The following is a 12098-nucleotide window of genomic DNA, read 5'->3' as shown; positions in this document are numbered from 1 at the left end:
AAATTTCATATACTCGCGCAATTAATAAAAATTACGTAAATATGTGTGATAAGAGTAGAGAGTATGTACAAAAAATTAAGTAATATTTTCTCTGTTTCAAGAAAATTTGTCCATTTTAATATAGATACGAGAATTTAAAATAATTATGTTATAATAAAAGTAATTATAAATTATGAAACTTTTAATTTAATTAAGATTAAATTTTTTTTTATAACTTATGAAACTTTTAAAACGTGATTAAAATGTATAATTATTTTTATAAAATAAATAAATTATGTGAGACGAACAATAACGAAAGTAAATAAGTAGATATTTTATGTGGGACGAAGGGAATAGTACTTTAGAAAGTTTATTAAGTGAGATTATTTTGTAGTATCAAAATTGTTATTTGTATGTTAAAGAAAATGTAATAATCATTATTTTTATTATAATCATTGTACATTTAATTATAAATAAATATGATTTGGAAAAATATAATTATAATTAATAATATTTTTATTAATCATTATGTGGATAATATTAGGCCGAAATGGTTGAAGTTACGTTAAAAGTATACATGCATTGCGAAGGATGCGAGAGACAAGTCAAGCGTTGCATCCAAAAAGTCGAAGGTATTATTAATTACTAAAATCATCGATAAATATTTATTTTTAGTAAATTTTAGTTTCAACGTTTTAAATTATACTCCCTTCATCCAATGTATTATGGGCCTATTACTGTAGATACGGGAATTTAGTTAAAATGTGATTAGTAAGTAATTAAGAAGTGTATTAGTAAAAATAATTATCGTATAATAAAAACAATTGTGGATTAAGATTAAGATAAGAGTTTAATTAAGATTTAAAATGAGATTAAAGTGTATAATTATATTTTCCAAAAAAGGAATGGACAAATTATGTGGGACGGACGAAAATAGAAAATTGGGACAAATTATGTGGGACGGAGGGAGTAATATATTTACTTTCATTTCAATATTTGTATTTGCATTTTTATTTTTAAATAAAATATTTAATGCTTTTAAATCTCTAAATCACTACAAAAATATATATATATATTTATTTATAACAAAAATTAAGAACATATAGCGTTAGCTCTGAACACTCTCTGATTCAATCTCTAATTTTATTAGTAACGAAAAATATAAATTTAAGGAAAAAAAAAAGAAGAAAAATTGTCGCAAAAATGCTCTTTTACTATAGTGAATTACATTAAAAGTCTTGATTATCGTATTTTGTTTAATTTGTGTAGGTTTGTTGTGACATTTCTAACAATTTAATTTTTTTATTATTATTTTATTTTTAAAAAAAATTGTAGGAGTGCGCACGATCGAATTGGGAAAAAATACGGTGACAGTGAAAGGGACGATGGATCCGCATAAACTTGTGAAAGTCATTAAAAAATGCGGTGGTAAATATGTCAAGATACTGAAAGAGATTGTTATAATCGACAACGAGCAAAAAAATGAAGAAGAAGTCGACAATAAGAATGAAAATGAGAACATATGCTATAACTATTCTATACAAACGGTTTGTACACATACGATGTTTAGCGACGAGAATCCTAATTCTTGTGTTATAGTGTAAGTATTTAAATTTTAATTTTGATTTTTGTACTTATCATGAAAATAATACTCCTTTCGTCTCATTGAAAGGTTGTTATTTTTCATTTTTGTCTGTTCCAAAACAAGGTTATCATTTCCTAATTTAGTAATTGTACTACGTACATAATATAATAAATATCCTTCCAACTTACAATATATTACACAAATGTCATTACTTTTATATTACACTATACTAATAGGGGTATTTTTGTTTTTTTTCACTACAATCTAATATAATATTAATATTTAAAAATCTATTTGTAAAAAGCAAACGTCACTTTTTCGCCAGAACGGAGGGAGTAAATAAATAAATAAATGTTTACTTGTGCTTTTATTTTTTATTTTGATAGATTTTTAAGTGAGTTGGTTAGTTAGATGTTATAATTAAAAATAAATTGATTGATCCGATAATAAAAAATTATGTATACGAATTCTTATACAAATATATATTTTTTAGAAACTCAATTACCATTTAAACATAAAAACATAAATGTATTCATATTTTTACCATTTTTTTTTAAAAAAACATTATAATATATAATGTACAATACATGTATATAAATGATAAAAGCAAATAAAAAAAATAAAATATTGTTTTTTATAATATTTTTAATTTTTTCTACCCCACAGTAAAATATATATAAAATTATATTCCCTCCGTCTCATATACCGTGTCTGCTACATTGTAGACAAGGTATTTTAGGAGGTGTATAGTTAGTAGATAATTAAGAATATATTAGTGAAAATAATTATTTCATAATATAGATAATTATAAATTAAGATTAAGATAACTAATTAGTTTAATTAAAATTTAAAAAATAAATTAAAAAGTTTAAAATGATATTAAAATGTGTAATCATTTTCCAAAAAAGGAAAATGACATGGAATATGAGACTGACAAAAACGGCAATATGAACATGGTATGTGGGACGGAGAAAGTACATTATAAAAAGTTTTTAACTTTTTTTTTTTTTTTTTTGGAAAATCATCAGCCTAAACATGTATACATACATTTGAAAATTTTATTATTACAAACTAATTTATGTTAATTAAATGTAAATAAATTTTTATTTATATTATACTCCCTCCATTCCATAAAGAAGTATTCATTTGCTTTTTGCACGTAATTTTAAAAATATTAGTATTATATTGAGATATAGTAGGAATAAAATAGAAATGACTAAAACAACCTTATTAATATGTGTGATATAAAGGTAATGACATTTGTGTAATATATTGTAAGTTGTAAGGGTATTTGTAATGTTAGATAGATAGTACAATTATTAAAAAAGGAAATTGAAACTTTGTTATGGGACAGACTAAAATAGAAAAATGGATACTTTGTCATGGGACGGAGGGAGTATAAAATTTCATTACCTACAACATATATTTATTTTAAATATAATATTTAAAATACATTTTAATATATTTTTATTCAAATATATATTGTGCTCCCTCCGTCCATTTACAAGGATTACATTTACTTTTGACGCGGTGTTTAAAAAATAATAGTATTTTAATTATAGTGAGCAGTTAAAAGTAGTGTAATGACATTTTTGCCTTATTTTTTTTTCTGTAAAAGTAATAATGTGAGGTAAAGTAAGGGTATTTGTGGAAAAAAGGGTAAAATATTTAATGAAATGTAAATTTTGTAATTTGACGTCCTAAAATAGAAACATGTAAACTTTGTAAGGGGGCGAAGGGAGTATTATATTTGAATTAATACTCCATCCGTCCACAAAATAAGTATGCATTTATTTTTGGGGTGGAGATTAAGGAATAATAGTATTTTAATTATATTGGGTAGATAAAAGTAGTGAAATAACATTTTTGCCCTTGCTTTTTTGGTATAAAAGTAACGATGTGATATAAATTAGGGGTATTTGTGAAAAAAATAAAGTATTTAATGAAATAGTTACTCTATAATTGGACGTCCCAAAATAGAAACATATATACTTTCTAATTAGACGGAGGGAATATTATTACTTATCACTTAAATTAAACTTCTAACGGAAAATTCCAACTAGCAATTATTAAAGTTATTTTCATTTTCTATTATATTTATCAGTTCTAAAATAAGCACAATCTGCGACGTAACGTAGCCAATTATTTACTACTAATATAGTCAGTAATAATAAATCTCTGTGAACAAATCAGTAAATAATTTATTTTATTAATTCAAATGGTGTAATAATAATCATTTATTATAATTACGTACCATATAAATAAGGGCTATTTAGAATATTAATAATAGTACTCCCTTCCGTGGAGTTCTACCTATCATATTCACGTTGCTGTTTCCGTCCGTCTCACATACCATGTCACTTTCTTTTCTTAAAAAATTATTACACACTTTAATTTTATTTTAAACTTTTTAATTTATTTTTTTTTAATTTTAATTAAACTAATTAGTTATCTTAATCTTAATTTATAATTATTTATATTATAAGATGATTATTTTCACTAATACATTTTATTTTATCTACTAATTACACTCCTCATAAAATACCGTGTCTACGGTGCAGCAGATACAGTACCTGAGACGGAGGTAGTAATAAATATTGGTATCATTTAAAAACTTAATTGTTTTTTTTTTACTATTATAAATTTTTAATCAAGACTAGTCCAATCATTATTACAAATAAAACACATTTTTCTTTTCTACACGTAACAATTTTCAATTCTCTGATTTTTTTTTTTTTTTTAACATTGAATTGGAAATTTAATTTAATTTAATTATTATTTTTTTTTTATGTGCGAAAAAAACTACTAAGAACAAATTTTTTTGGGTGTGCTTGTTTGGGGGATTGGATTTCCAATCTACTATTCATCCTATATTTAAGGTTTTTTTTTTTTCTCGGTTCAATAATAGGGTGATGAAAAAGAAAATAAACACAGGGGGGAAAGAAGAATGTGCTCTATTAATAAAAGAACATGTTGTTCCGTAAAGGATGATCTGGTGGTGTAGGAGTTGGACTTGTGACCGTGAGGTTATGAGTTTAAACCCCCGACGCTTCAAATTACTTGTCACACATTATTCGCCTAGGGTGACTTTCTAACATTTATTAGAGATCCAACAAATCTATTTTTTCAAAAACAAAGGTTCTTTTTGTTTTGTTTTTTTTTTTTTTTTTTGTTTTTTTGTTTAGGGGCAATAAAAACAATGGAATGGCTTTGGTACAAATTAAGTAGTAAAATTTTATTTAAAAAAAAAAAACCAAACAAACACTTCCTAAGTATTATTGTACTACCTTTTTAGATTTGATATATCTAAAATATAATAATTTTATATTTATTTTTAGAAAGTGAGTGGCTTTGTTCATACCTTTTTATATCATGTTGTAATTTATGACAATGACTTTACTTTTTAAAAACAGGATGCTATCTGCTTTATTACATATAAAATATTTTGATAATACATATTTTTATCTAATATAATATTGATAAAATCATGTGGGTGTGTTTTTTACACAATTTTTTAATATATTTTTTCAAAAAAATTAAGATATTGCACATATTTATTAATTTTATATTATCTACACAATTCTTTATACTTCACATAAAAAAAAAAATATTTATTCAAACAAAAATACAAAACAAACACACACGTATTGTTTAGTATAAATATATATATTGTGTTAAAATATATGTAATGATGTCATATTATCAATTTATATGTTAGTAATTAAATTTAGTTAATACTCTTTTTCTCCGATTTACTTTTTGTATAAAAGTTTTTAATATTAATATTATATACAGTATAAAAAGATATATAAATTATTAAATTTACTTATTTAAATAATGATGATAATATTTTTGAAATAAAATACTCCTATAAATTATTATCTCTCCGTCCCATATAATTTGTCTATATTTTCTATTTTCGTCCGTCCCACATAACTTGTCCTTTCTATTTTTGAAAATATAATTATGCACTTTAATCGCATTTTAAATTTTAAATTTTATAATTTTCTTAATTTTAATTAAACTATTTACTTATCTTAATCTTAATCTATAATTATTTTTACTAATACACTTCTTAATTACTTACTAATTATACTTTACCTAAATTCTTGTGTCTACGGTAATACACCCATATTACATGGGATGAAGGGAGTAAAATTTTTTAAAGTTATGTGAACACAATTATTAAAGAAATATACTGCCTCCGTCTCATTGAAAGGTTACTATTTTTCATTTTCGTCGGTCCCAAAACAAGGTTACTATTTCCTAATTTAGTAATTGTACTACATACTTCACATAATAAATACCCTTTCAACTTACAATATATTACACATGCAATTACTTTTATATTATACCATACTAATAGGGATATTTTTGTCCTTTTTTACTACAATTCAATATAATACTAATATTAAAAAATTTACGTGCAAAAAGCAAACGCCACCCTTCTAATGGGACGGAGAGAGTATCTCTCCCTCCCTCAATTCTAGTTAAATTGTCTCATTTAGCTTAGACACATAAATTTAGGTATTGTGTAGTTACTAAGTAATTAAAAAGTGTATTAGTGAAATTAATTACTCTCTCCCTCTGTCCGCTTTTAAGATCACATTTACTTTTTGCGTCATTGTATTTTAACATTAAAAATATTTTTATGTTTGTATAATTTTTTTCTACAAATATCCTTATAATATTATAAGACACCATTGAAAGTATTTTTGCAATTTATTCTTAATTTATAATAAATTTTGATATAATAATTAATATTCAAATATCAACGTGTAAAAAATAAATGAGACCCTTAGAGCCGGACGAAAATAGTATAATTTAATAAAAATAATTATAAATTAAAATTAAGATGATTAAATAATTTAATTAAAATAAAAAATATAAATTATGAATTTTAAATTGTAATTAAAATGTATAATTATATTTCTAAAAAAAAAATAAATTACGTGAAACCATAAATAAAAATATAAGATAAAGTAAGTGAGATGGAGGGAGCAAATTACATTAATTTTAGACATATAAAAATAAAAAAATAAATAAATTTTAGTAATATTGCCTATTGCCTTTAGGAAAACTATGACCAATAACATTTCTTTAAATAAAAAAATTATCTTTTTGTTTCAAATATTTTATAATTTTCTTTTATGTTCCAAATATTTTATAATATTTTTATAATATGAAATAATTAAATATATTTAATCTATATTTTACAATTTATCTTACCACATCACATAAATAAATATATATTTTTATTTTTATCGTATTCCTTAATTTTTAAATTATTTTATTTAATATTTGATATTTAATTTATTTATTTTTATTGGAAACAAATATTTGATCGTATTTAGAATAAAATAAATAAATAAAAAAACACCTTAAAAAACGCAAAATAGTCCGAATCAGATCCACGATGTATTTCGTACAATTTCATGAATATATATATAGATAATAATAATATCATCATTATTATATATGTCCTAAATTAAAATGTCATAATCTAATTCAATTACTCACATCAAACGCACGAGTGCATCGAGAACCTCCCAGAACGTTACCCAATGGGTCCAATCACATGCCGCCACGTGTCCCGCATAATACCTGGCTCTGCTTTGCTTTGGTCCACCCGTCAAACATAAACCGTCGAATCATATCCCTCCACGTGTCCTACCCTCCTCCCGCCTCGTCAAAATCCTTCCGTTAACCCTAATCTCTCTCTCTCTCCGTGTGCGTCTCTCGTCAACGTATCATTTCTACGAGAAAAAAAAAAATACAAAAAAAAAAAGAAAAAAAAAAAACACAAAAGAAATTTTTGTGGGAAAAAAAAACAGAGGAAACGGAAAAGGAGATCTTCGATCGATGGGGAAGCTGATATGCGACTCGACGGCGTCGTCTCCGGTGGTCCCCTGGCGCGACCCGACGGCAACGCCGTCGTCGGATCTCGCCGATGCGGCGGTGCAGAATCCGCCGGCGGGGGCGGCGGCGGCGTGGGAAAGTGTGCCTGGATTGGAAGATCAGCAGAAGAGGCATTTGACGCGTCTGTACAACAAAGGAGTGCTGTGGAAGCATCCGGAGGACAAGAGCTTGAGCGTCGTGTTCAGGCTGATGCACGGCGGAGAGGTCGAGGCGGACGGGAATTGCCTCTTCACGGCGGCGCGTAAGTCGATGGCGTTGGAGGCGGCGGCGCGTGAGTTGAGGAAGAGGACGGTGAGGAGATTTGTTGAGGATCTCGAATCCTTGGACGAGGAGACGAGTAAATTTATCGAATCGGCGATTAGGCATATGTACTCGCCAGATCTGAAGTGCGGTTGGGGAATCCATGTCGTCCAGGAGGTTAAGCTTCTAGCGAAGAAGCAAGATCGTGCGGTTTTGGACTCCGCCATTGATGAACTCGTCCAGCTCGGAATGCAACGGTAAAAACCGAGATTTACTCTCGCCTGTCCTTTTTTTTTTTTAATCAATTTATTTTACTGTGTTTTTTGATTCTCTGGATCTGTTGATTGAATTGAACCTTACCTCGTTCCTCGCTACGGATCTGGATTTCGTAATTAACTGAAACCGATTATACCATATGTTCTATCGGAATTTAGAATATGTTTTGGCGGTGTTAAGATTTTTAGAAAACCATGAAAGGAATTCTCAGACGAGTTTGGTAGCCATGGATCTTGCTTGGTAGAATCAAAACACAACACACTGCTTTGGATTCGAATTTTTTTGGAATGGAAAACAATGGAGAGATCTTTTCTATGTGTTTAGCTGTTGAAAATGATGTTTTTGGATTAGAATATCTTTTAACCAAAAGCCTCCATTTGTTGTTTGGTTAGAATCTAAGGAGATTGTTGCAACGTGGTTTTATATAACTAATCGACCGTTGTAATAATTTGTCGATATCTTTGCTAACTGGGATCGAGGAGATTTTCGGATTTGACGGTTTGTGTTGGTTATACTTCCAAGTCTTTGAGGGGAGAGTTAACCTTTTTAAGAATCTGTTGGAAAGCTGTAACGACTTTACGAATTTATTTTATAGGAAAGAATGCAACGTGTCCGTTTCTTTCGAATTTTAGAATGGTGCAATTAAATTCGAAGCATTGAGATCCACGACGAATGCATCCAATTTGTGTATTTATGTATGGTATGGTATGACATTGCCTGAATCTTGCCTTTTTGGTTTTGATTGATTGGTTGCGCCGATTCTTTTGGATTTTAGAATTTCTTTGTTGCATTTAAATTTGAAGCATTGAGATCTACGTCGAATGCATCCAATGTGTGTATTTATGTATCACATTACCTGAATCTTGCATTTTGGTTTTGATTGATTAATTCGCCGATTCTTTCGAATTTTAGAAATAGTTTGATTTGCCAAATTTAAATTTGAAACATTGGAATCTACGACGAATGCATCCAATGCATCTATGTGGTTAATTTTTTTTTGTTGGTTGACTCTCGTTTGTAGATAATTAAATAAATGATCTGACAATTATTTATTTCATCTCACATTTTTTTTTTCGATTTTGTTTGTTTATCGAAGGGAAATGGCTGCGGAGTCCATATACAAAGAAAGATGCATATCCGTGGAAGACGGCCCTAGCTGGGCCAAGTACATGTCGATCTCGGGCTCGTCCGACGACGAATACGATATCATCAACATGCAGTACACCGAGGAAGGCTTATTGACTATAGACGAGAACAGGGATGGACGAGCTGCTGCGTTTGGTGACGATATCGCAATCGAGTGCCTCGCCACAGAATTCAAAAGGGAGATTTTCGTGGTAAGATTTACATTTGAATCGCTACATCTTTTGACAATTGAAATCGATTTTAATTTTGCTGATTGTTGGTTTTGATTAATCTGTCATCTCCAGTTACAAGCTCACGGATCCGATGCCATGGTCGACGAAGACAATTGTGTCTTCTTCTTACCTCATCGCCCGAGAAGCGAAATTTGCGGACCTCCGTTCTTCCTATTCATGAAAGGAACCGGTAAGAAAAATCGACACACTTTCTATCTTTGTCCGCTCGATTTAGGGTGTGTTTGTTTTGCGTCTTGGTTTGAAAGAATATTTTTTATCTGAGATATAGAGAATTGTCTAGGTAGTATAAAAATAATAAATGCATGTATAGTATACTTCCTCAGTCCCTTTTGAAATAAGCCGTTTGAGGTTTTGTAGTAGATTGAGAAATAATACTCCTTCATTCCGTCATCCAATTGTGTGCTCATTTGACCGGATACGGGTTTTAAGAAAAATAGGTAAAAGTAGAAATTTTTATTTTATTGGATAAAGAAAAAGTAGAAAAAGAGAAGTGAGAATAGATTTGGATGACGGAGAAAGTAGTATTTTATTGGTTTGTGGAAGTGTCCAAGAGGTTTTGATATTTTTATCCTTTATTTTTTTTTATAAAGTAATTGTTTGTTTAATAATATGTTTGTAATTTAGATAAAAGTTAAGTGTATTTTGGTATAATAAATTATTATTTTTACTAAAAAAAAGAAATCAGTACTTTTGAGTGGGACAAAAAATAGTAAAAAGGGTATGTTGATTTATGGCGGAGGGAGTATTATTTTTTTTTTTTGAGTAAAAGAACAAAGCCAATTTTAACCGAAACGATTTTTTCTTACAGGATGGTGTGGGGCGGGCGCGGATCATTACGAGCCACTCATTGCGCACGGCTCGCCGGCTGTTTCGCAAGACAAAGTTGCGCTGGTACTTTAAACTATTCTTCGATTTCTTCCTTCCCTATTTAATCGTCTGCAGCAATTAATAGTCCATTCGAAAAGTTTTCCCCGAGAGTTCCCCCCCTCCCTCCCCCGGCAGAATTCGCGCGATTAATTTTTCAAAAAAATTCTGTAGGATTTGTAGTCGTCGTCTTTGTCAGTCATTGTTCGATTAGCGAAATTCACAATTGTTGTTGTGATCGAGAGTTTCAGCAGCAGCGGCAAGCAGACCGATCTGCATTGCTGCTGCTGCAGTGTGGGATGAGTAGGCCGCGCCGCGGCTTTTTTTTTTTCTTTTTTTAAGCCCGGCGATTAATTACGATCGCCGGGCCGGTTTTCTTGTGTAATTTTTTTTTTAAATTTTAATTTTAAATTTTTTTTTTGGGTGAGATTTTCGATAGGGAGAGAGTCGTAGTAGATGGTGTTTTTTGGCATTTTTGTTGTATGGGAGATTTTTTGGAGGATGAAGTCTTTTTGTTTTTTAACATTTTTTAAATTTTCCCTGTTTATTAATGTCTCTATGGCTCCTTGTGTTCATTTTTCATTTTAATTTAATTGATGAGTTGATAGTTTCTTGTCATCGAAAATTATGTCCATTTGGTCGGAAGTGAATTTTAATAAAGTAGGTATAGTAGTTATTTATTTTTTTTGTTTTTATAATGAAAATAATACAAAAATAGTGTATAAAATGAAGACAAAATTATGTTTTGACAATAACTCAAAAAGGAAAGTGGCTATATAAATTTTGACAGGTTTAGACAGGTTTTTTTGATATTTTGGAATTTTGAAAATTTAAAAGATTAATATTTGATTTGATATTTTATATATATAAAAAAAAAAGTATATTTGATGTGATATTTTCAGATCGAATAGAGTAAAATAAGTGAATTTGATTGCGTAAACAAAGCAGACTCCTGATAGCATTCTAACCTGTTGTTCTAATATACATGTATTTTATTAAATAGTACTCTCTTCGTCCTAAATATTTTGCAATATTTTTTTTTTTTCGGTTGTTCCAAACTCACTATAATATTTCTAAATTTAAAAATAATTAATAATATTTATATACATATATTAATATACATTTCATTTATTTTATTGCATCACTCAAATAAAAAAAAAAATTATTTATCTCTTCAATCACACTTAATATTCAAATTATCTCAAATTATCGTACTTAATACTTCTCACTTAAATTTTTGTGCCAAACACAAATGTTGCACGGTCTTTTGAATGGAAGGAGTACTAGTTTTAATTTTTATTTTACATTCATGAAACATATGTATATGTATATATATGTATATGGTGGTCGTTTAGTCAGTTTATATATATAGTATAGTTTATTATTTTTGTCCGTTTCAAAATAATAGTCTCATTTTCCATAAATAATCATATCACTATAAAACTACCATTACTTTTTTATTATTATTACACAATTACTATTATTTTTTACACTAACACACTCAAAAGAGTAAAAAAAAAATTTTACACGTACTTTTTATACACTACCTGTATAATATCAATATTTCTTAAATCTAGTACCGAATACAATCCAGACTATAGTTTTGAGACGGAGGGAGTATATATATCAGCACCTGCAGCACTTTAATTATTTAATTTTTAAAAAATGGTGTGGCTTGTCTTAATTCTATATATATTATCTCATAACTTAAATATTAATTACATAAAATTTCTCTAATCAAAATTACTAAAATAACATTTAAACCGAATGACAATATCCTAATGGTTCATTATTTTTTGTATATTAAAAAAAATCAAAATAATTTATATCATTTTTCTATGTATCAAAAATATTGA

The 12098-nt window shown here is 28.0% G+C and overlaps 1 protein-coding gene across 1 annotated transcript; it reads left to right on the top strand.

Moving 5' to 3' along the window:
* Positions 1-7322: 7322 nt before the first annotated feature.
* On the top strand, positions 7323-10838 carry LOC127241550 (uncharacterized). Its single transcript, XM_051260671.1, has 4 exons — positions 7323-7980; positions 9096-9336; positions 9430-9547; positions 10187-10838. Exons 1-4 carry the CDS (start codon positions 7427-7429, stop codon positions 10276-10278), a joined length of 1005 nt encoding a protein of 334 aa, XP_051116628.1. The 5' UTR covers positions 7323-7426; the 3' UTR covers positions 10279-10838.
* Positions 10839-12098: the final 1260 nt, after the last annotated feature.

The sequence above is a fragment of the Andrographis paniculata genome, unplaced genomic scaffold (genome assembly GCF_009805555.1).
Source record: "Andrographis paniculata isolate CXL003 unplaced genomic scaffold, ASM980555v1 Contig82END, whole genome shotgun sequence".
In the NCBI taxonomy this organism is placed as follows: Eukaryota; Viridiplantae; Streptophyta; class Magnoliopsida; order Lamiales; family Acanthaceae; genus Andrographis; species Andrographis paniculata.
Note: the sequence above shows the minus strand (reverse complement) of the source record. Positions and strands in the feature narration are given on the sequence as shown.

Bases quoted from the DNA above. Each gene is read 5' to 3' on its own strand.
- LOC127241550 (XM_051260671.1), top strand. From the start codon at position 7,427: ATGGGGAAGCTGATATGCGACTCGACGGCGTCGTCTCCGGTGGTCCCC. The intron at 7,981-9,095 runs GTAAAAACCGAG...TGTTTATCGAAG, and splicing joins GTCCAGCTCGGAATGCAACG to GGAAATGGCTGCGGAGTCCA. The intron at 9,337-9,429 runs GTAAGATTTACA...TGTCATCTCCAG, and splicing joins TCAAAAGGGAGATTTTCGTG to TTACAAGCTCACGGATCCGA.